General features: G+C 51.2%; 1 protein-coding gene across 1 annotated transcript in view; it reads left to right on the forward strand.

Annotated features, from left to right (window-relative positions):
- The window catches only part of LOC144945871 (transcription factor 12-like), a 100,997-nt gene that overhangs the window by 67,738 nt on the left and 7,837 nt on the right, over nucleotides 1-25,422 (forward strand). The window contains exons 10-16 of the mRNA XM_078874477.1: nucleotides 407-549; nucleotides 1,281-1,437; nucleotides 2,890-2,954; nucleotides 16,643-16,721; nucleotides 18,907-18,992; nucleotides 19,676-19,759; nucleotides 20,572-20,796. Of these exons, the coding sequence (XP_078730603.1) occupies nucleotides 407-549; nucleotides 1,281-1,437; nucleotides 2,890-2,954; nucleotides 16,643-16,721; nucleotides 18,907-18,992; nucleotides 19,676-19,759; nucleotides 20,572-20,796 (839 nt within the window). The remainder of the gene's footprint in view (nucleotides 1-406; nucleotides 550-1,280; nucleotides 1,438-2,889; nucleotides 2,955-16,642; nucleotides 16,722-18,906; nucleotides 18,993-19,675; nucleotides 19,760-20,571; nucleotides 20,797-25,422) is intronic.

The following is a 25,422-nucleotide window of genomic DNA, read 5'->3' on the forward strand; positions in this document are numbered from 1 at the left end:
CTGCTTCAGTGGTGCAACACGCGTGCGCTTTGTCGGCACAGCGAGTTTGTTTATAGCGCTGTCTTGCCCCGGCCGCTTGCCTGTTTTGTCAGCTGCGGCTGGGTGTGGTGCACGGCCGCGCTGAGCCCGCGCGTGCATACTTTTGCCTTACGGGAGTTCCTGTCTCCCTCCCCCTCCATCACCCTCCTCTCTACTGCTGCACCGCCCCGCCACACATCCCCATTTTTCCTTCTCCGAACCCCCCCCCGCCTCCTCCACTCCCCCCCCCGCCCCCATCCGTCCGTCCACCCGCCTCTCTCCCCCTTGCAAAATCCACTGTTATTAAATGTTGTGTCTCATAGGGGATTTAAATTTGAGTTTTTTTACTTTTTGTTTTCCTTTTTTTTTACATTGTATGGTCGTGCAGATGGTGCGCAGGCTTCGGCGGAGTTGTGGGGCCCGTGCAGCGGCCTCGCCCAGCCGGGCGCATACGGCGGCACGGCCAATGCCGCCGCTCACATGAGCCAGCCGCCTGGCTCCTACGGGGTCCTCGGTGCACACGAACGATTGGTACCCACTCTCGCCCAGAACCACGGCACGCTCACCACTACGATTTTGTCCAGAATGTTCCGCACTGTCCCAATACAGCACCACGGTCACCGTAGGTGCGCCACACACTCATCCGGGCCGCGTCAGAATCACTCGATCACGACACAGGTGAACTCGAAAAACACCGCACCAACTACAAATGGTCCACGCTCATCCCTCGTACCACCACTGACCTCGGCTTCGCATCACTAACTCAAGCAGCACAACACTCATCCCGGCCGCTTCACAACCACTGCGTTGCCATTGCCCATGCGCTACACGTGTAGCGCAGGGTACCTAGCCTGGCACACGGGCTGTAGTGTGTACGTATGTATGTTGAACTTCTTTCGCACTGTACGTAGCCAACCGTGCTAATCGTGAGGTGCGGCGAATGGCGGCGGTTGCTTTATTGTTGGAGCGCAGGGAGGAGTGGCGCAGCCTTTTGAGCACACTGCACGAAGAGCCCGGCGACCCGAGTTTGATTTAAAGCCACGGCTAATGTCGGTGGCGAGTGATATCAGAATTGGTCCCGGGCCTCCCCGAGCGTGGCCTGTGCGGTGTGCAAAGACACCGTTACCGTGGAGACAAGGCCACACGAGGGCGCGGTGCCGGCCACACCACCCACAGTGCGCCCAGATAGGTAGAGCCCTCGCCAACGGAACTTTCCATGAATGCCAATTGTAAAGTCTTTGTCTTCTGTTGCTGGTTCGCAGGGCTATCCGCCCCACAGCGCCGGAGACTCCGCACTGGCGCTACCGCCCATGGGCCCGTTCCCCCCGCACGGTGGAGCTCCGGGCTACGGGTCCAGCGCGCGGACGCCGACCGGCGGTGGCGGTGAGCCCCTTCCCGCTGAGGCCGCCCGGCACCACGGTAATGATAAAATACGAATTTCGTGCATTTGATATTCGTGCCATTCTTATAACACAAGGCGATCGCGAAGGAAAGGGGCTATGTTTCGCACACACTAGTCTCCTGTAGGGGGGCAATGTTGCTATGTTTAATCTCAATTAATTCCAATTAGGGGGGCCGCATTGGCGAGATGTCGTGGCTTCGATCCCGACCCTGACGACGCCTGCTGTGTATTTGGAGTTTGCATGGCGCTCTCCCCGTGGTCGCGTGGATTTTTTCTTCGGGTCCTCCGGTTTTTCCCTCCACATTTAGAAACACGCGTTTAGAGTATTTATATTATTTGGCTCCTATAAATTTCCACATGATAAGCCACTTCGTTGAGCGATAATTTGTGGCCAAGTCGCTAGCTTAGTTGGTTCTACCTGGTAAAATAAAAAGTTGTTTTTGTTCACCTTTCCTATACTCCTATCGTGTTTTCGTATTGTTTGTGGTTGGAACTTTCTGACCCGCCCCGACTGGACATCTGTGAAAAAGAGCTTCATAGCTCATCAGATGCATCCAGTCTAAATAAAGATTCTGATTATAATCTGATTTCAATGTTTTTCAACACCATGTTTCCTTTGGTCATTATGTAAACATTGTCAGCCCTTTGTCAAACCACAGCTGGATGCAGGCCTCCCGATACTGTCATTCAGGGGAGTTGTTTGACCATACATTGGCATGCTGGTGATTGCGGGTTTGTGAAGCTGTTGGCTGAAGGGCTGGTTCAGTTATCACTCGCCCTCGATGTGGTCGGAATTCAGTTTTTGTGTCTGGGCTAAGAGAATCACTGTGCCACCACTATGTCCATTTACGCTTAAAATGTCATGAAATAAAAACACAGCCTTCTTCATCATCGTCACTGCATTGTGATTCGAGGTACGTACACAGCAGCCGAAATTTTCAGGCCAGAAACAGACAGACTTAAAAAAAAGCGACCAATCATGGTTGTGGTGGTCGTGGTCGAGATAACCGTGCTGGTAATTTCGGTGAAGGAGGTGGTGCTGGAGCTGGTGGTGGCAGCGATCATAGAGGTGGTAGTGGTGGTACAAGCTTAGATTTCAGGATGTTGAAAGCACTACCGATTTATTCATGAAAGTGACATTTGAACAGTTTTGACGTGACATGAACAGCTCACACGTGTCACTGCAAGACTCCTGTGAGCGCACGAGTGGTTTGCACGCGTTGTGCTATTGAAGGCAGCAGCTGGTTTTCCAACTTCGACATCGGATTTATGGTTGCTACTCAATTCACATTCGTACTAGAGAAAAGAGAGAGGGTGCAACGGCGCTTTTCCCGAGTGTGTTGCACGTGTTTAGCTTGCACTGAGTGGAGGGACAGAATATCCTAATATGGGACAAGTGAGCGCCGCTGGCCCAGGGAGACTGTGGTTTCGCGCCTGTGGGTGACGTGACGTCACTGTCTGGCCCACAGGGAGCAGGGGCAACGCAGCCGGGGCGACACAGACCGGGGACACCCTGGGCAAGGCACTCGCATCGGTGAGCCGTCTCGCACACACACACACACACTCAGTCACGTACACACACACGTTGCAGGCACGTTACACGCACGTACTCACACGAACACACATGTATGTCTTTCGATTTAAAGCTTTCGTGACTGCAGCGATTCATCTTCTTGGTTCTTTCGGTAAAGTCACGTAGAAGGGAAATAATAAAATAATAAAAATAAAACATAATAAAATAATTCTCACGACGTTTCGGCTACAACGCAAGTAGCCGAGTAGCCGAAACGTTGTGAGAATTATTTTATTTTTCGATTTAAAGCTTTCGTGACTGCAGAGATTCATCTTCTTGGCTCTTTCGGTAAAGTCACGTAGAAGGGAAATAATAAAATGAAAAAAATAAAACATAATAAAATAATTCTCACGACGTTTCAGCCGTGAGGACGGCTGCTTGCGTTGTGGCCGAAACGTCGTGAGAATTGTATTTTATTATGTTTTATTTGTATTATTTTATTACTTCCCTTCTACGTGACTTTACCGAAAGAACCAAGAAGACACATGTATGTCCTCGCATGAAGTCACAAACGCGCATGGAGGTGCACACACGTGCAAGCTCACACACTTAAAAGGCACAGACAAAGACTCCCCATACCCCCATATAGCCTTGACAGAGTGTTGGGGCAAGTGCTGTTAGCGAGCACCTGTGAAGGTCACGAGTGGCTGGGTGGCCAACACCACGCCCGGCGGCCTTCTTCTCCCGAGTGGCAATATTTACACACCGCAGCAGGTACTCATTTGATGCTGAGTCGAACTAGTGGAGGCCCACGACTGGTTTAGATAATTGTCACTGGTGTTGGCTGTGAGCGGGAATCGAACCGGGTCGACGGGTTCGTCGCACAGCACGCTAACCACTGTGCCACCGCTCCCTGTATATACATACATAAATACACAAACACATTCAATACAGCGCAGGCTCAGGCCAGGTTCAAATATCACTGGAATTGATATGAATAGCCACTGGTCAATGGCAACACAGAATTTTGCAATCGATCACACGACCGTTCCCCCAACATACACACCTCCGGTAGGTGTGTATGACAAGCACTCCACCGCTCGCCACACACGCCACACTCGCCCACTCTACTTAACCTTCCACATACGCAACCCCCATACAGCCACATACACACTCAACACCGCATCCCAATAATAGAACAACCTGCATTTGCTCGTAAGTGGCGGTGACATCACCACGGTGCCACACACACACACACCTACCTGCACATGTAACCAACACTAAACTATTTCCTCCTGCATGCTGCCTTCAAATACACACAAAACAAATATCCCCCGTATAGCCTCAACAGACTTTTGGTGCAAGTGCTCTTAGCGAGCACCTTGGTATGTTGGCACGGCACTCGAGAGGGTGGGTGGTCATCACCACAGCCCAGCCTCCTTTGGTAATGCTTACACACCGCACCAGGTACTAATTTAAGGCTGAGTCGACCTAGGAGAGGCCCTGGACTAGTTCAGATATTCGTCACTGTTATTTGTCATGAGTGGGAATCGAACTCGGCTCGCCGGGTTTGTAGTGCAGCGCGCTAACCACTACACTGCCGTCCCCGACTGCCTTACACCTACACAAAGACAAAGCTCCCCCGTGTAGCCTTAACAGACTGTTGGGGCAAGTGCTGTTAGCGAGCACCTATGAAAGTCCGGCCCGGCGCGGCGCACACACAGTAACGTACACACATGCCCGGCACAACACCACACTACACCCACTCATCCCGCTACCTTCACGTACACCCCGCCCCCGCACCGCACCAGGCAGCCACACATGCGCGCGCACGCACGCACGCACACGTGTAGCAAAACTTGTGTGTTTTTTCCGTCCATTAATTCCGAGCGCCGCCGTGAGCGAGCGAGCGAGCGCGGCCCACCGGGCCGTGATGCCAGCGTTCAGGCATTTCCTTGGTACCTTCGGGACCGGCGGGGGGGGGGGGGGTGTGGGGGGGGGTGCGGGGGGGCTAAGAGGCGGCCCTGTGTTTGGCGCCTCACAGTGCGGCCTCTGTGCTGCGGAAATCGGCCCTGAATGGAGCAGCGCACACCGAATATCCGACCGGGGAAAACGCGACACCCCTAATTGAAATTAAATGGCACGTCGCGCGTTGCGCCACGCTCGTTAACGCCCGCGCCCTCAATTAGAGAGAGAAGTTGGGGGGGGGGGTTACGTTCCTCATGAGCCACACTCAGCCAAGAACCTGCTCGCTGTACTATGACCATAGATTGCATGGTGGAAAGTGGACGGTGGTACGGCGATGGATTCTTGAATCCATCTGTGCAGATCTTTCAGTGTTATCCTTAAGTACGCATGATTGGGTGTTCTTTGGGTGCGCTAGCTTCCTTCCCACACGAAGCCAAATGTGAATTAAATTGGTCAAACACCTAATGCAGGACTCTCGTAAAATAAGAGTCTTGACACAGTGAGACATTCCCATGTTATAGATGTGGAATAAAAATACAAATAATAGTTTATAGCTCTTTGTCAATCTACTGATGGGATGAAGGCCTCCCAATATTATTGCGATCACATTTAAAAAAGAAAGAAAAAAAAGCTAATTTCATATATCGGCGGATTGTTGAAATGGGGTTGGTGCCCAAGACGTGTTCAGATATCACTCGCCACTGATATTGTGTCCAGGAAATAAACTCGGCTTACCGCGTTGGTGAGACGTTAACTACCTCGCCTGGTATGAAGAAGGTCGTGGGTTCAATCCCGACCCTGATGCCTGGTATATTTGGAGTTTTCATGTTCTCTCTCTCCCCGTGGTCGCGTGGATTTTTCTCCAGGTCCTCCGATTTTTCCCCTCCACATTTAGAAACATGCGATTAGAGTATTAGGCTGCTATACATTTCCACCTGGTAAAATAAAATATCTAGTTTAAGCTTAGTTTATAGTACAGTGGGCAAACCACTGCCTCAAATCGCCCCCCTTTCTGTTTAATAGCGATTATTATTCACAATCCTAACCCAATCAAGAAACATTATTTTTCTATCACCACCGTAGACACTGCCCGAGGGTTACTCTTGCACAATTGAAGTTTCCCTCTTGAAAACACGGAGAAAAGGTGGCCAAATGTTGACACTTCTGAGAAAAGTAAATACAAAATATAGTAAAACTATTCCCCTCACCTGTGGCTGACTGGCTCGGAGGTCCCAGAGACACTGAGCAGGCCCCACCGACGATCCTGGGCTCAAGTCTTGAGTTCCAGATGCCGGTGATTGATCCGGTTTATCGTGTGCCGTGAATTGATGCCCTCAGCCTGGTCACTGGCATGTGAATCAGAGCCCCGTTATATTAAATATGATGTATTACTTCATTGGATATATTTATGGCTGTGAGAATGAATAAAGATCAGCTGTGTTCAGTGTTTTGTCCTTCCCCCCCCGACACCACCTCCGATTTAGTTCGTTTGGCTACGTACGGTGCGAAAAAAGTTCAACATACATGCGCGATAAACATCTGTCCTCTGTAGCAGGCCGTGTGAAAAAGTGCGCCCCCAAGTGTGTAGATGAAAATACCACTCCAGTACAAGCAATCCCTGAAGAAATTTGATGATAACCCTCCCCCCCCCATATGAATTCTCATCGACGCGCGTTGCGCGCTGCTGTGCGCGACTTTCGGAACGGATCCTTGATCTCAAGACGTCGTGACGCCCGTTAACGACGGTATTTGTATTTACGCGATCCAACCCAAAGACCTTTTTTGTTGTTCAAATTATGAATCGCAAACAAAACATTTGTATATTCTTAGGGTTTTTTTCGGTAAAGTCACGTAGATAAAAATGTAAAATTAATAAAAATAAAATAAAATATTTTCATATTCTTAGGTTTTTTCGGTAAAGTCACGTAGGTAAAAAATTTAAATTAATAAAAGTAAAATAAAAATAAAATATTTTACTTGTATTAATTTTAATTTTTTACCTACGTGACTTTACCGAAAAAACCTAACAATATGAATCCTTGCAGTCACGAAAGCTTCATATCTAGAATTAAAACATTTGTACAACAACCCCCACAATAGTCGGCCACACCGGGGCGCGAGACAGAGGTGGGTCTTTTAGTTTGTACCGGGCGGGAGTGAGTCTGTGGCGGCGATATGAGTGACGGCAAGAAATAGCGTCTGGCAAAGAAGTGACGGCGGCGAGACTGTTGTCAGCAGCACGACGTGACGGCGTGAGATTCCATCACGGTCTTTGCAAGTGACTGCGCGTTGTGAACGCACGAGTGGGTGGCTGTGCGAGGCCGCTTCCGACAGCGTCAACAGCAGCGTGCGGCTGGCACAGCGAAGTCGCGAGCGACAGCGTCGTCTCATCGCGACACCTCCTCGCTCCACGCTGTCGCTGCCCCTGACCCCTGCATCTCCTGACCTCCGCGCATTATTTTCGCTCGATTTTTCGGTTTTTGCCACCTTCCCAAATCGAGGTTGGTGCATAGCCGCGCGGCCGATCTCCTGCCCACCGGTGATGGGGAGAGGTGTGTGTGTGTGTGTGGCAGGGGGGGGGGGAGTCTGGATCTCGGGGTGCAGAGAGGAACTCTGCTTTTCGTGAAAAGTGTGGCCAGACGTGCGTGCGCAGGGCTCAAGGAGGAGGAGGAGGCATTGGCGGTGCACATCTGTTAGCCATCATGGCCCCGCAGAGCACACAGGGCGTAATTAAGAATTCTCTTCACGTGCACGTGCGCGCGTGTTTGTTTATTTATTTATTTGCTAACTCGACGTTGCCTGTTGCTGCATGTGGCTGTTGCCGTTCTCCTCCCCTGTGCGCTGTGACTGTGACGGAACTGCTGCTGCTGCTGCGTCCAGACTGAATTTCCACCATTCAAGGGGAGCGTGGTGGGAGTGCGGTTGGGTTAGGCTGGTGGTGGGGGGGTGGGTAGGCTGGTGGGGGGGGTGGGCTGGTGGGGGGGTGGGCTGGTGGGGGGGTGGGCTGGTGGGGGGGGGCAGTAGGGGCGGCTGCCTCCGTACAAAGTAGTTCGTCCACTTCCTTCCTCGGCCGCCCTGCCCTGCCCCTCCGGGCTCCCAAAACACATACACCGACAAATAGTTTTAGCAGTTTCTGCCTGCACATCTGTCTGGCTTGAGCACTCTGTGTGTCTATGTGCTTCGTCTCGTGCATCCCCCCTGTCTTGTTTGTATGTTGAACTTCTTTCGCACCGTACATAGCCAACTGCACGTTTTTCCGGGCCATCTTGCTGTTTGTCTCTCTGGCAAGTCCCCTTTGTCTGAACAAATGTCTGTCTCTCTGGCAAGCGTCCCCTCCCTCCCTCCCTCCGTCCATTCGCCTTCGTCTTTTCCTGTCTGCAAGCCAGCTTTTCTATCAGACTCCCACATGCTGATGTTGGGCAGCGAGGACTGAGCCTGCCATTCGTCACGGCTGCTCTATAAGTGGCTGGTACACGACTTTTAATCGTCGGCATTGCTGTATCCACTGCTAGGCAAAGGTCTCATCCCAAGCAAAAAATTCCGTCACAGTTCCTATGATCACTGTTTCATTGGTTTCATGGCTTTATTTTGGTGATTTCGAAAAGTGTATTGGTTTAGCCATGTTTGTTTTGTTGTAGTACAGAGTTAGACTGATGGCCTTAATCTAAGTTGTCTTGTGGTTGTTGTTGTTTGACTTGCATCCCACTGGGATTTTTGCACACAGCGTTGGTGTACGGTGCTTTTTTCTGCAATATTTTACTGTCTTTTCTTTGATTTTCTGTTTGCACTCAGTCACATATTCACTTTAAGATGTTTTTTTGTTCATGTTTTTGTTTGTTGTGGTTGCACCCGATTCAAGAGCCGAATGGCTCACAGGGCTATACCTAATCAATGAACTTGAACAGCCGGGAACAAACGCCGTGTAGCCGTCTAATGTGGCAGGCCCCTTTGTTGGCACGCGCTGATTTTTGATGGATGGGACACGAGGGGTTGCGTTGTGATGCCGTAACGATGGCCGCACCGTCGATTAGCACGCTTGGCTACGTACGTATATGCGAGGTCCACATACATACGGCACAATGTACGGATCTTAAGTCTGAGCGTGCTGTGAGAGCACGGTTCGTTCTGAGGCATGCGTCGATACATCTGTTGTTAAATTTTGATTTAAAGCTTTCGTGACTGCAGGTATTCATCTTCTTGGTTCTTTCGGTAAAGTCACGTAGAAGGGAAGTAATAAAATAATAAAAATAAAACATAATAAAATTATTCTCACGACGTTTCGGCCACAACGCATTCAGAGTCATTCGTCTCGACGGACCTGGTTTTCACCTGAGGACGGCTGCTTGCGTTGTGGCCGAAACGTCGTGAGAATAATTTTATTATGTTTTATTTTTATTATTTTATTACTTCCCTTCTACGTGACTTTACCGAAAGAACCAAGAAGATCAATCTGTTGTTAAAGTCGATTCTTACGCTCGTAATGTCTAGCGTCGAATCGTGTACGTAAGAGTAGAATTTCACATCCCTTGTATGCGACGGGTTCATTTGAGCCCTGCCTCCATGAGGAGCCGCTGCATTCACCACGATGTTCTCGTACATAGGACTTGTGAGCCTGAATCGTGGCAATTCGTCGAATCGCGATGGGAGGTGCAATCGTTTCGGATCTCTTTGTCTCTGCGCCTCACTGTGGTGCGGTGCGTATGGGGCCAGTGGCTGCTTCTTCTGCCTGGCAATAGCTGCCCGTCCTCAGGTTGGCTTCGGACAGTCCATAACAAAGGTTTATTTTCAATATAAATGTGTTAAATTTCGATTTAAAGCTTTCGTGACTGCAGGGATTCATCTTCTTGGTTCTTTCGGTAAAGTCACGTAGAAGGGAAATAATAAAGTAATAAAAATAAAATTGTTTTTTATTATTTCCCTTCTACATGTTGTGGATTTACTCTCCAACACACCGGTGTGCTGAAGTAGCAACTGATTGGCACGTTCTGTTTACGTGACAACCCTTACCAATTGGCTGTGTCGGGTGGTGGCAGGTTTACCAACACATTTATATTCTTGGTTCTATCGGTAAAGTCACGTAGAAGGGAAATAATAAAATAATAATAAAATTGTGTTGTATTTTATTATGTTACATTTTTATTATTGTATTATTTCCCTTCTACGTGACTTTACCGAAAGAACCAAGAATATAAATGTGTTGTTAAACCTGCCACCACCCGACACGGCCAATTGGTAAGGTTTGTCACGTAAACAGAACGTGCCAATCAGTCGCTACTTCAGCACACCGCTTGTGTGTTGGAGAGTAAACCCACAACATTTACAATTCCGAGTACGACGTTTCGCCGGTGTTGGCTGGGCCACGGCAATCTTGCACCTCGTCGCTTTCCCAACAGCGGCGCGTTTGCAAGCGCCCGGCTGCTTGCCCCTCGCGCGTTACGTAAAGCCTTGTTAGACGAAATATTAAATGAAATGTTTAAAAAAACGGTTCACACTGAGAAGGTTAATTACAAACGCAGTTGCAGGTGTTTCATTTTAGCGAGTTAAATAATCATTCACGACTCGGCTAGCTGGCTACGAGACCCCTCCCACTGTGCCGCCGAGCGGTGAACGCGGGAGTGCGGCCTTATTTATTTTAAAAAATCACTCTGCCGGCATAACGCCTCCAAATGCAACATGCCGTTGGTTTGGCCGCCGAACGGTTTTGTTTGTGTCGAAACGTTCGCTTAACTTCGGTAGGTATCTAAAGATAAACATTTTTTAAAATTAACTCTAAAGAGATTTGACCGTGCCACCGTTCGAGTTGAAACTGTGTTTTGTCCACGCGGATACAGCCTTGCCAGCTTTTTTTTCCCGTGGGTCTATTCTTTGCACGTGCCCCGGCCACCCCCCCAACTTTGACCTGGCAGTCGGCGAGAGGCCACGTTGAGGTCCGACGTTACGGGTGCCTTGCCGTGGCCTGGCGATGGGTCATGAGTGGCCACCACGGATGGACTTGTGAGAGCGAGCGATCATTGCAAACCGGTGTTTCTGCATCCTTGGACGCTCCCATCAGTGGCATCCACCTTTGTACTTTTGTCATTCCCCAATGTCCTCACAGAGACGCTTAAGTCCTTATTTTGTTTGTTTACTTATATTTTTTTTTCTTCTCATCATTTTGTTCCAGTTGTGTCGTGGCCATAGTGTCGCGAAACGAAGTGTCCATTCGGAACACTTGCACAGCAGCGCGTCGGCCCATCTACTGGAGATTGGTCCGCAGAAGCCAACGTCGCTGCATTACCTCTAATAACCCTTCAAGTGACTTCTTTTATCCTCGCAACGGGGTGTTGCATGCACTCCTCCACAAGCCCTGCTAATAAGAAATATCTGTCGCATGGCATTCAAATAGATACTCGAATTCCCATCGTGGAAATTTGTCCCAATTAAGTGAAAAAAAGCTAATATTTTGTCATGGACAATTTGTACGCAGTTATTGGAGACCATTAATTCGCTATGCTTGGGAACCGTGTCTAATAGCAGGTGTCTGCCTGAACACCAGATTCGAACCCAGGCTGTCGGTCATCCTCTAGTCTTGGGTGGATATTTGAAGTAATAATTTGTTGCAGAATGCCAATGAAATAGAACTTACAAGCTTATTGGACCCTTCCTGCTAAAATAAATAACATTTACCTGCTGATTTTCATTCTCATGTTTGAATAAAATACAATTATTGACACTTAAATCTTGACTTAAAGCTTTCGTGACTGCAGGAATTCATATTCTTGGGTCTTTTGGTAAAGCCACGTAGATAGATCAAATAATAAGAAAAATACTAACAATATCACGACGTTTCGATCGCAACACAAGCAATCGTCATCAGGTGAGAAACATCGCGGGAGAGCTGCTGAGAATATACGGCGGGAGCGCTGCTAAGGCAGGGAGTTGTAACGGTTTGGGATGGATGTAGCCCAAGGGTCAGTGGGAGGGGCTAGATAAGAAATTTACAAATAAATGTAAGATGGGGTAAATCTTGACAAACGAAGCTGTGGGGGTGGCCATTGTATCGTGGGAGATTAGCGTGTCAATGTAAGAAATTTGCTTGTGAATGTAAGCTCGGAGAGAGGTCGACAAGAGCATCGCCACGTGGAAGTGGAAGAGGATGCCAGGCCGCCATTTACAAACGAAGCTGTGGGGGTGGCCATTGCATCGTGGGAGATTAGCGTGTCAATGTAAGAAATTTGCTTGTGAATGTAAGCTCGGAGAGAGCTCGGCAAGAGCATCGCCACGTGGAAGTGGAAGAGGATGCCAGGCCGCCATTTACAAACGAAGCTGTGGGGGTGGCCATTGTATCGTGGGAGATTAGCGTGTCAATGTAAGAAATTTGCTTGTGAATGTAAGCTCTGAGAGAGGTCGACAAGAGCATCGCCACGTGGAAGTGGAAGAGGATGCCAGGCCGCCATTTACAAACGAAGCTGTGGGGGTGGCCATTGTATCGTGGGAGATTAGCGTGTCAATGTAAGAAATTTGCTTGTGAATGTAAGCTCGGAGAGAGCTCGGCAAGAGCATCGCCACGTGGAAGTGGAAGAGGATGCCAGGCCGCCATTTACAAACGAAGCTGTGGGGGTGGCCATTGTATCGTGGGAGATTAGCGTGTCAATGTAAGAAATTTGCTTGTGAATGCAAGCTCGGAGAGAGCTCGGCAAGAGCATCGCCAAGTGGAAGAGGATGCCAGGCCGCCATTTACAAACGAAGCTGTGGGGGTGGCCATTGTATCGTGGGAGATTAGCGTGTCAATGTAAGAAATTTGCTTGTGAATGCAAGCTCGGAGAGAGCTCGGCAAGAGCATCGCCAAGTGGAAGAGGATGCCAGGCCGCCATTTACAAACGAAGCTGTGGGGGTGGCCATTGTATCGTGGGAGATTAGCGTGTCAATGTAAGAAATTTGCTTGTAAATGTAAGCTCGGAGAGAGGTCGACAAGAGCATCGCCACATGGAGGTGAAAAAATGAACCCGTAAAAACAAAGTTTTTCACTATAAATCCTTTATATGCTTGGCGGCTAGAGTCCTCTCGTCCTCTGGCTTGAGATGGCTGCCACCTATGGGTCAGATGATTGCCTGCCACCATTAAGCAATTGGTAATTAAATATAAAAAAAAAATCCTAAAAAGTGTAAAAATTTTGAAAAATGTTTTCACGAAAATGTATTGTCTCGCACAACGAGTCTGTGTGCAAAATGTCAGCTCGATTGGATCACGGGAAGTGGATTAAAAAACGACCGAAAGATTTGCACCGTCGTAAGCGCGCAAGCAAGCACGCAAGTGAACTTAATATAAAGGATTTAAAAAGGATGGCAAGCCGCCATTTACTAACACAGCTAACGGTGGCTGTGTTAGCGAATGTAACTCAGAGAGTTGAAATGAACTGCTAACATCGGTAGGTAGAGAGGGAATATCGCAGCCAGTTGTGACCTAAACTGGTTAATAACGTCCAATGATTGCTCAGTTTGTACCAATCTTCTCGGTTGAAATCGTGTCTGTGTAATAAAATCGGGTAAATCTTGACAAACGAAGCTGTCGGGGGGTGCCCATTGTATTGTGAGAGATTAGCGTGCCCATCTACGTGGCTTTACCGAAAGACCCAAGCATAAAATCATTGACACTTAGTTGGCAAATATTTTCGTCACTAATTTCGCGAACAGATTTAACACTGAGCAGCTAATTCCACCGCAGAACCGACACATTAAGTGACTGAGACATTTGTGATTTGGCTTCATATAGCGTCTAAATGTGTCCGCGTCATAGGATGCTGCACAGAAACGGTGGGCGTTATTTCGTGGAGAGAAGCGGCCGGTCGTCACGACCCCCATACGCCTCAATCGAAATCTCCCGGACCTGCTGAGATCACGTAAACAAACGCTTAGCTGACGAACATTCTCGTCACCCATTTAGGCTACAAATATTTAACCCTGCTGCTGTGGACAAGATCCCCGGAGTTGCGGCCATTTGGCCGGCGTTCTCCATCACTCGCTCGCTCTCTATCCCTCTCTCCTTTTTTTACGATCAGTGGAAACAAGAAGATGCTCGGTGTATTCGGCACTTTGTTTCGTTCATCATTTCGTAATTTTTTTTTTTAACTGGGCTCTATGTAACCCCGCCTCTAGCTCACTCTCTCGTTCGCTCTCTCACTCGCTCGCTCTCTCTCTCTCGCTCGTTCTCTCGCTCGTTCTCTCGCTCGCTCTCTCGCTCACTCTCTCGCTCGCTCGCTCTCTCTCTCGCTCACTCTCTCGCTCGTCCTGTCGCTCATTTTCTCGCTCACTCTCTCGTTCTGTACGCCGCCCCCCTCGCAGTCCGACGGCCTCCGACGGGTAGCTCATCTCTCTCGTGCTCTCTCTCGCTGCACCTGCCTCCCTGCCGGAGCTCACCGACGGCCAGGGAAATTGGGGCGAGCGTGGAGCCGCACGCCAGAGTTTATTGCCCTTCCCGGGGGATGCGAAGGGGCCGAGCGGGCGAGCATGCGAGCGAGTTTATTTATTAAATTTTATTTCCTGTAAACGTTGGGACAAAGTACCGAGTTTAAAACAGATGAAGGTAGGCTCGTGGAACAAAAGTGTATTTGTTCCACATGCTGCGGCTTTTAATTTTATTTTACGATACTGGGGGGGGGGGGGGGGGGTGTGTGCTCAGTGGCGTGCGGTTTGTTGCAGGCAGAATAACTTGCGGCGCTCTTGAGCCCGGCTGGGTTAATGTGAGAGCGGCGCGGCCCCCCGTTCGCTCCCGCCGAGAGAATGCACCACGCGGTTGTGGCTGGGTGCAGGTGCCGCCACGCCGCAGTACAGGTAGAGAGAGAGGTGGGGTATTAATTCTAGATTTGAAGCTTTCGTGACTGCAAGGATTTTTTCGGTAAAGTCACGTAGGTAAAAAAATGAAATTAAAATTAATAAAAATAAAATAATAAAATAATCCCTGCCTCACTTGATACAGCAAATCTGGCTGTGACGGTCCCACCTGATGACGGAAACTTGTGTTGCCTCTGAAACGTCGTGAATTTTATTATTTTATCTTCATTAATTTTAATTTCATTTTTTACTTACGTGACTTTACCGAAAATACTAAGAGTAAGAGAGGTGGGGGGGTGGGGGTGTCGTGAGCGGCCTCAAAGAACTCGAGACTCAAAGAACTCAAGACTCGCCTTGTTCATCCGTCTGGAGTTGAGCATTGGCGTGGTGGTGCAGCAGCCTCGGCCCAGAATCCTCCACGTGTGACACAGCCGGGACTCTGGGGACGATGTGGTGATTACCAGTGCGGTGTGGGTATATCACTTGTGGGATGCCCTGAAACAAAAAAAAACTTGATAACCCGTGAAAGTGAATTGTCAAAGAGAGTAGTAAGGTTTTTATTGAGAGTAGGTGGATTCAGTGGTTGGAGAAAGTGAGTTGTTCCGTTGATTGTGCAGCTAATTGTAGGGGGAGATGAGAAAATAAAGACTTCAAATGCAGAAGTGGGCCGTCAGGCCCAGCAAGGCCTTCTCTGCTGGCCTAGAGATTGTGAGAATCAGAAAATTAAACTTTTTAATAATTTAATATAGATTTTATTAATGCTTACAAAGTTCGTTCCCATCAGTCTATTAACGTCATTTCATTGCTACTTTCTCCCTCAGTTGCGTTGCTTCCAGTGCAGCTCATAAATGAGAGCTTTTATCCAATCAGATTTTCCACCTGTGCTGTCTTCGTGTGAAAAATGTACCCTGAGGCCTTCAGAATGTCGAGTGAATCCCCCTCTGCTGTTGAAGCAAATGGGGACGATGTTGTTGATTGTCATCTTCTTTAGCCAATCAGATGTCGAGTTTGCCATGTTGGGCATATCCTCTGACACGCTGGAGCCTTCTAGCTGGCCTAGCCCCCTACGTTAGCCTTGTTCGTGTGGCGTCATCGGAGGGCCAGTTTGCTAACTGAAGTTAAACTAGCTAGCACGTAATGTAGCATCATCTAAGATGCATTTAAACTCTTTCATGACGTTTAGATTTTTAGATGTAGTGTTTTCGATTTTTTTATGGGGAAGCCTGTTGAATCCTGAATCCTGATTCAACAGGCAGTTGCTTGGTGTTCGTATGAGTAAATGTGACTGGTTGTTGTGAGTTTTTTCTTCTTTCTTTGTTAATGACATTGATTTGGGCTATGCGATGTCTATTTTTGATGCAGCATCCTGTCATACTGCCTAATAGCGGTACATCCTTGATGGTTTCAGTCACCATGTATTCATGTCTCTGCAATTAGTGTATTGTAACTCTCATAGGTGTTGAGCCTCGTGTCAAATCACTTTATTCCACTCGATAAAGGTTACTGTCACTGTGAATATGGGGTGGTTACGTCGAATGACAACAGCCTATAGCCCTAGTGTCACGGTGAGGTTATTCGAAGGCCGTTTAATTGTGGGAGAATAGCACTGGAGGCCTAGGCGTAAAATACATGGCCCACCACTGTTCAAATGTAGATTTTCCAGTGTTTCAATGTTGGGGTTATCCTTGAATATCCTTACAAGGTACCACGTTTTTCCGTGACACCCCTCGATCCATAGAATCGTGATTCACGTTCTGGTGAATGTATCAGACTCTTGTGGCCGCAGGGGCCACAAGAAGCCAGGTACATGCAACATATCCGCATCTATGGATTCTTACACACGCATTGTGATCTTCAGACTTCATGAGATCTTGACGATTCGATCGTCGGGGTGTCACCACGCGTTCGTGTGATGGACGTGCTGTTTTTCAGATTTATTCGCCAGATCACACCAGCAGCGGATTTCCTTCCAACCCCGCCACGCCATCCAGCGCCTCCCCACCCGCCACAGGTGAGCCAGACCAAGCCGCCCCCCCTCCCCTTACCCCTGACAGCCAGCCGGGGGGGCGGGGGGGTCTCGGTGACGCCGTCACCACGCCGCGCGATAGGCCTCGAGGGAACAGCCACGAGTTTCCCCTGCGGGAATTAAACTCGGAGGAGGAGGAGGGGAGGGGGGGGCGGCCCTAAAGGCTAAATTGAAATGGCAGCAGTGGCGGCAGCGGTAACTCGTGAGCGTGGGCGGCAGTGCGTGTGCGCACGCTCGCCGCAACGATTAGACAGCGCTAATTCCCGATGGAAACTCATCTGTGGCTGCTCGAGGAAGTGACAAGGAGCCGCCGGCGCTGATAAGCCGCTATCGGCGCTCCCCCGGAGGCTTGTGGTCCCCTGCTGCTAATTCTGGTGGCCTCGGTAGCTGCCGGCATCTGCCGCATCCCATAAGAAAACACGGACGCCGTGCCACTTTGAAACGGCGCCCATGTCAGTGATCCTGTGTGTCTGTTACCTGTAAGGACCCTAGTTCTGTGATCTCTTGACTGGTTCCTGATTCAATCTCGCGACGGGCTACAAGGTCATACGCACCGTCGACAACATCGCCCGTGGATTTTTCCCCCGCCTCCCCTCTTTCATCTCACTGTACTCCCCCACCACACACTCTCCTGCCTCTCCCCTGTTATCTCACTTCTACTCCCCTCCACGCACTCCTCTTTCTCTCCCTTCTCGCTAATTCCCATCAATGCACTCTTCTAACTCTCTCATCTCACTGCTCCTCCCCTCCTCCTGCTCTCCTCCCTCTCCCCTCTCACCGCGCTCTTATTCCTCTTCACCTTGCTTCTGTTTCAGTAACGGAGGCCTGTTGCCAAAACCGTCAATCCACCTTCACTTGATTGATTGGAGGTCCACTCATTGTGGTGCTGCTGCTACAGCAGCCACCAGCCTGGAATTATCTTTCTCTAGAAGTCTCAGTCGCTGAGATATTATTTGTGCGTTCAAATCCACACTCAAGACTTTCCCCTTCTGCATGCGAACCGACTGTCTCCCTCTCTATGAAATGTATCCATGCGCACTTCTACCGTGATGCCGTCTCTTTATTAACTCTCTGGCCTGAAGAATTCTACCAAACCATTCCCTGCTCTAAAATTACAAAATAACAACCCCTCTCTTTTTCAGACTCTCCAGACGCACACATGTTGCGTAAAGCTTAATAAGATACGTCACGTTCAGATGATTTATAAATACAAATCGTTTATGATAATTGGTTTTATACCCTTTTATCTGGCAACAAAACTGACGCCTTTTTTTTTTACAAGGAGTCATGTTTGCATTGACCACAATACCTGCGGTCGGAATGCAAACAAAAAACACAACTCTGATAATGTATGCACGGTCCTTGAAATTGATTGGTCCACATCCGAGACAGCTTTTCTTAGAGCCTAGTCTCACATGGTGTTGGCCAGTTATCATGTTTTGCTACTGGCAAAGGAGGTTCCAATGGTGGAATACAAATCGTATTATACAGGATGGCCCTAACCCTGGACACTCTTGCAAAATGTGATGTTAATGTCATGGGATTTCCAGGTAAAAAATATTTTGTAAAAAAAAAAAAAGTGAAAAAATAATTGACACTTTATCTCAATCGACTAACTTTTGAGCCTCTCTCCCTTTCACACCCAGACAGGCACTATCCGGTGCATCGCTTCTCCAGTCACACACACTTCTTTCCGGGTTGTGAGCAGGTGGCCTCAGCCTTCCATTTCCCAGCCTTAGTGTCTTGTCTCCTCCACACCGCACGGCCTTGTGGGATGCCTCCTCTTCATCGCCGTGGTTGGGGGTGGGGTTGAGCACAGCCACGGCAGGGAAGTAACGAGGTCTCGCTGCTGTGCCCGCTTGCGTGCGTGTGTGTGTGTGCAGGATGGGGAGCGGCAGTGAGTGCAGCGGTAAACGTGTCGCTCACGGCCAACGCTAGTGACGATTATCTGAAATGGTCCTGGGCCTCTCCGAGGGCAACTCAGCCTCCTCAAATGACTGCATGGTGCTGTGTGTGAACTTTGGCACTCAGGCGTGGTGTTGACCATTCACCCCCTCGTGCGCCGAGCCGGCCTTCATCGGTGCTCGCTAACAGCACTTGCTCCAACAATCTGTTAAAGGCTATACGCGGGGGATCTTTGTCTTTGCGTTGCGTGGTGCGGTGTGTGTAGGGCGCAGTGCAGGCACGTCCCCGTGGTGTCGGTCGGTGGGGCAGAGTTCAACTTCCCCCGCGTACAAGGGCACCGTCTGCTCGCTGGTGAGAGCCCGGTGACCACCAAGACGGTGTGCGGTGGGCACGGAGCCCCCCCCCGCCCCCCGCCCCCCGCGACTTCCCCTGACACACTTCCCCCCGCCTCCCCGCAGTCACCGCAGTGCGACTGGGGGAGGCCACAACTCCTGCTTGCTTTAAGGGGAGGTGACCTGTGGGGTGGTTAAGTGGGCTTCTGTTATAGGGGTTGAGCTGATAGTTGGAGGGCTTTTATTACGTAAATGTACCTGTGGTTGGACTGTTTTCGATGTGTCTTTATGTCTCAGTGTACCTGAATGTGTCTTGCCTGGAGTCTGAGTGTGTTCGATTTTGTCTGTCTGCCCATGGGTGTGTGACTAGCACGGGTGTGTGGAAAGTGGGTTCTGGCCCTCCCCTAGGTGGATTCAGCCTAAAATGAATACTTTGTACGGTGTGTAATCATCGCCACTAGACGGCCCGGCGTGGTGCTTTTCACCCACTCCCACGTGTGCATTGCCGGCCTTCATAGGTGCTCGTTAACAGCACTTGCTCCTACAGTCCATTCAAGGCTATACGGGGGTCCTTTGTTGCGTGTCTACCTGTGTGGATTTGGCTTTGGATGTGTCTGTGTGTGTCTGTTTACGATTTTTGCATGCTTGTGTCTTTGACTTTTCTCCCTGCGTGCGTGCGTCCCCGTGTCCTCGCGTTGCCAGCCTCGCCAGCAGAAGGCCAGCACGGACGGACAGATCCACCAGGCGCTACAGGATGCGGCCTGCTTCCTCAAGGACATCTGTGAGGTGCGGGGATCTCGCAATCGCCAAAACTCCCATCTCCCCTGTCCACACGGGGCCCTTATAAGAAAGGTTGCAAACGAGATGGGGCCATGCGGTCCATCTAGCCCAAGTAACGGGCCTCACCCCTCCCCCCCTCACTCAGTGCTCACAGTATCCCAGAAGATCTTCCACCATCGTAAAGCATTCCATTGTTGTTCCACTGCGTTGCCCTTCCATGTCAGGTGGCCTGTAGATGGCAGTAGGGCAATGGATTCTTGACTCCCATCTGTAAGGAGTGCGAGTGCAAATTGAGATTCACACGTCCTAAGTTACTTTTTGACGGGCTCATCGGTCGTGGCTTGTCACCTACCAGCATACAGTGAGTACTAGGGCTGAGTGGGAGAAGTAAGATTGACAGCAGGGGGACCTACCGCATTCTAGCATGAACGTACAACCAGGTTTTGGGAGTAACGTCCTATTATCGCACACCAGGTACTGGGACTCGGTAGGGAACTAATTACGTTCCATTTTCACACACCAGATGAATTGCATTGACTTGAGAAGCAATCACATTCTATTATCATAGACCAGAAACCATAATGAACTCGATGCCAGATACTGGTACTCACTGGGCAAGCCAATCACATCTTAGCAAATATTGATACTCATTGGGGAGGCAATCGCATGCTCACAATCACACGCAGCAGTTCTTGCCACACATTGCACGCACTTGAACTCACTGGCAGCTCCCATGCCTTAATGGAAGAAACCCATGGTGTGTTCCGCCTCTCCCCCCCCACCCCGTGCCAACCCCCCCCCCCCCCCACGTGCCACAGGGCCCCATGGAAGAGCGCCTGGACCGGCTGGACGACGCCATCCACGTTCTGCGGCACCACGCCGTGGGCCCCCCACCGTCCGCCGAGCTGCATGGCATGCTGGGAGGGCCGCCCTTGTCCGGGCCCGCAGGGGCGGCTGGGTCCGGTGGGCCCGGCGGGCTGGGGCCTGCGTACCGGGGCGGCGGGGCCTCCGCCGGGATGACATCTGGCAAGCACGCCGGCATGGTGAGCGATCGTCACCGGTTTATATACAAAGTTCTCTACAGCTCCTCTAATCATACGAGTAATTTACCACTTGTGGTGGAATGATGAATCCGTTGAGTTACCTCGATTCTTAGACTCAGGGCATTAACCAAATTTTGAGGTGTAAACTTTTATATTTTCCCTATTCATATTTGTTGTATGTCATTGGTTCACACGATCTCCCTGCAGCCACTAGAGGCTGCTACTTTCACCGTTTTCCATAAATATGGATATTTACAAAAAACATCTTGAATACAATCGACACCTTGATACATGACACTCGAATTGCCAGAGAAGTGAATGGTTCCACGCTTAGTTATCATCACGTAACCCGTGGTCCCCGTGATCCCAATGGTGGTTTTGTGAGTAACGGGGCTCTGTATCCTCTCATTCGCTGCTGTTGGAGAATGAATCTGTTCAGAGACATTAAGAAGATGGCTTCAACTTTGTTTTATTAGTCTTTAATGTCACTTTTTAAGACTGTCTGCAGTCATGAAAAATATATCCACAGACTAAAATTATAAAACTGTCATGGTGCCAAATTCAGCTTCCAAATACTGCGCATCACGATGAAACTTTTTACAAGAATTAAAAGGGTGAAGAATAAAAGTGTTTAAATACCTTAAATCAACGCAACTTTAGCAACCGCATAGCACGCTAAATGAAACCTTAAACCGCGTCGGAAAAAGCAAACTCTGAATCGCGTTAAATCAAGCCGAGTTCAAATCGCCCGCTTGTCGCTGGCTAAACAAAACACGTTTCATTAACGCGTTCTTTTTTCAACCCAAAATCCAGACGGGGCCGGCGACTCGGCGGAGGTGGGGGCCTCCGAGCGGACCGCCGGCCCCCTCCCCTCAACTTCGTTCCCACACAACTCACGCCCGCAGCTGGGCCCAATCAGGGCCCCAGCGTCGGCGCTGGCAGCGAGAGGGGAACTTGATACACGCCACAGCCACGGGTTGGGGCTGCAGCCCAACAGCAAAAGCCTTGAGGGCCCACCACTGCCCAAACTCGCGTCCACCCCCCACTCCACCCTCAGCGCCTGGGAAGAGCCCCCCCCATCCTCCCCCCACCCCCCTCCTCCCACCCCCCCTCATCCTCCTCCCCCCACCCCCTCCTCCTCCTCCTCCCACCCCCCTCCTCCTCCCACCCCCCTCTCTTCCCCCCTCCAACCCTCTCTTTCCCCCTCCCCTCCCACCCCCTCCCTTTCCCCCTCCCCTCCCACCCCCATTTCTTCCCCCCTCCCACCCCCTCTCTTCCCCCCTCCCCTCCCCTCCCACCCTCCTCCCACCCCCTCTCTTCCCCCCTCCCCTCCCACCCTCCTCCCCCCCCCTCTCTTCCCCCCTCCCCACCACAATCCCCCTCTCCGCCCACCCACCCCCTTCCCAGGCCACGTTGTCACGCACTGCCCCCATTTCATTCCTTCACCTGGGCTTTAACCTCCCCCCCCCCACTCTTTGTTTATCATCTGCGTGCAAAACCTTTCCACGCCTCAGCGCGGCGTAGACTGGATGACATCTACTACCAGCACGTTACCACCTACTACGCCCCTTGCCTTTGCGAAGACGTACTGCTGCCACCGTGTAGAGGTGGTGCATGTCCCGGTGGGAGCGTGCTACTGGTGGTAGCGTGGTGCTGGTGGTGGTAGCGTGGTGCTGCTGGTGGTAGCGTGGTGCTGCTGGTGGTAGCGTGGTGCTGGTGGTGGTAGCGTGGTGCTGGTGGTGGTAGCGTGGTGCTACTGGTGGTAGCGTGGTGCTGGTGGTGGTAGCGTGGTGCTGGTGGTGGTAGCGTGGTGCTGGTGGTAGTAGCGTGGTGCTGCTGGTGGTAGCGTGGTGCTGCTGGTGGTAGCGTGGTGCTGCTGGTGGTAGCGTGGTGCTGGTGGTGGTAGCGTGGTGCTGCTGGTGGTAGCGTGGTGCTGGTGGTGGTAGTGTGGTGCTGCTGGTGGTAGCGTGGTGCTGGTGGTGGTAGCGTGGTGCTGCTGGTGGTAGCGTGGTGCTGCTGGTGGTAGCGTGGTGCTGGTGGTGGTAGCGTGGTGCTGGTGGTGGTAGCGTGGTGCTGCTGCTGGTAGTGTGGTGCTGCTGGTGGTAGCGTGGTGCTGCTGCTGGTAGCGTGGTGCTGGTGGTGGTAGCGTGGTGCTGGTGGTGGTAGCGTGGTGCTGCTGGTGGTAGCGTGGTGCTGCTGATGGTAGCGTGGTGCTGCTGGTGGTAGCGTGGTGCTGCTGGTGGTAGTGTGGTGCTGGTGGTGGTAGCGTGGTGCTGCTGGTGGTAGCGTGGTGCTGCTGGTGGTAGTGTGGTGCTGGTGGTGGTAGCGTGGTGCTGGTGGTGGTAGCGTGGTGCTGGTGGTAGCGTGGTGCTGCTGGTGGTAGCGTGGTGCTGCTGGTGGTAGCGTGGTGCTGGTGGTGGTAGCGTGGTGCTGGTGGTGGTAGCGTGGTGCTGGTGGTGGTAGCGTGGTGCTGGTGGTGGTAGCGTGGTGCTGCTGGTGGTAGCGTGGTGCTGCTGGTGGTAGCGTGGTGCTGCTGGTGGTAGCGTGGTGCTGCTGGTGGTAGCGTGGTGCTGGTGGTGGTAGCGTGGTGCTGGTGGTGGTAGCGTGGTGCTGGTGGTGGTAGCGTGGTGCTGGTGGTGGTAGCGTGGTGCTGGTGGTGGTAGCGTGGTGCTGGTGGTGGTAGCGTGGTGCTGCTGGTGGTAGCGTGGTGCTGCTGGTGGTAGCGTGGTGCTGCTGGTAGCGTGGTGCTGGTGGTAGCGTGGTGCTGCTGGTGGTAGCGTGGTGCTGGTGGTAGTATGCTGCTGCTGGTGTTAGCGTGGTGCTGGTGGTAGCGTGGTGCTAGTGGTAGCGTGGTGCTGCTGGTAGCGTCGTGCTGGTGGTAGCGTGCTGCTGGCGGTAGTGTGCTGGTGTTAACGTCCTCGTGATTTCATCCCTCACGTGGGCCCTTCAGTTGCCGGCCCAGCTCACCTGGCGTCTGCCCCACCCCCCATCGTTCTGCGATTTGACGAAAAAACGAAACAAAGACCCCGAACTAATTGTGAATCGAATGTGGCTAGAAAATATCAGCGCCGGAATGTTTGCCATTACACTCGTGACTTTGGCGGTGCAGTCGGAGTTGCTCGGGAGGGACGTGTGGCTGGGTGGTGGCTGCTGCTGCTGCTGCGGCAGGGGGCTGGGGGCTGGGGGCTGCACCTGCCTCTGGAATTCTGCTGCTGCTGAAACCCGAGCGCTCCTCTGCTGTGCAGTGCAGCGATGGCCATTCCAGCTGCCATGGCCCCTTGCAGGCAGGGCTGGGGATGTGTGGGGAGGATGGGGGGGTGTGGTGTACGTTCGTCGGTGCGAGCACACATGTTATGGTGTGTCGGGTGGTGCGTGTGCGTGCACACACGTGTGTGCATGTGTGAGTGCGTGCGTGTGTGAGTGCGCGTGTGCATGCATGTGAAGGAGCGTTTGTGTAGTGGGTTAGCGCAGCGTGCTGTGATCATCATCACTAGCCAACACCAGTGATGATGATCTGAACCGGTCCTGGGCCTCCCCTAGGTCGACTCAGCCTCAAATGAGTACCTGGTGCGGTGTGTAAACATCGCCACTGAGGAGACAAAGGTGACCGGGCGTGGTGCCGGCCACCCACCCCCTGGTGTGCCGTGCCGGCCTTCATAGGTGCTCGCTAACAGCACTTGCTCCTCCTAGTCTGTGAAGGATACACGCGGAGGGGGGTGGGATCTTTGTCTTTGTGTGCATGCGTGTGTATTCATCTGGCTCTCTCTCTTGTTTTGTTTTGGTGCGTGTCTGGCTGTGTGCAGCGCGCATGCCATGTGTGTCTGTGTGTTTATGAGTATTTATATGCGGTTAGGCTCATGTTGGTCTATGTGTGTGCAGTGCCAATTATATGTTTGTGTGTGTTCATGCGCATTTCTCGTGAGCATAGCTGATTGTAGCCGCCTGCGACGGGTGCAGAGGTTGCAGATTTTGCAACAAGCATCTGCATCAGGAATCTGCATCTGTGCAGCAGACTTTTGTGTGAAGTAAGTAATCGATGTGGAACGGCCATCTGGTGTGTAGCAGAGATGATTGTGCAGCGGAGATAATAGTGCAGTGTCACTCATAGTGCAGCGGGGAATCACGTGCCCGAAGGTATCTGAATGCAGCAGTGAATCGTATGCATTTGGGATGCGTGCCCAGCAGAAAACAGGGTGCAGTGGTTATCTGCGTGCAGCGGGGCACATCGGTGCAGCAGGGCTCGCAGTTCTGCAGTGATTTATGTGCGGGAAGGAATTGGTGGTGCAGCTGGGAAGGCGCTCTGCCCGAGTCTCTGGCAGGCTCATTCTCTGTGTTTTGCTTGGAACGCTGCGTTGCGGCAAAATGGAAATTATGAAAACGGCAGATTTAGCAGTTATTGGACAGCTTTGCCTGCTCACCAAAATCATTTGTTATTTGTGCGATATTCCTTAATGGAGTGCAGTTTGGCCTTGCGCGCGATGACTTCTCTCCGAGTCATTCTGCCCCCACTGGGATGAGAGCGTGTGCGGTGATGTTCCCTTTCCTTCCTCTGCGCCGGTGTTGTGTTCAACGTTGAGTCGATGCCATGTTGCATAAGGGAGGTTTGGAGAGAGATGCAGCCCCAAA

Source organism: Lampetra fluviatilis, chromosome 39, assembly GCF_964198595.1.
Source record: "Lampetra fluviatilis chromosome 39, kcLamFluv1.1, whole genome shotgun sequence".
NCBI classification, from domain to species: domain Eukaryota; kingdom Metazoa; phylum Chordata; class Hyperoartia; order Petromyzontiformes; family Petromyzontidae; genus Lampetra; species Lampetra fluviatilis.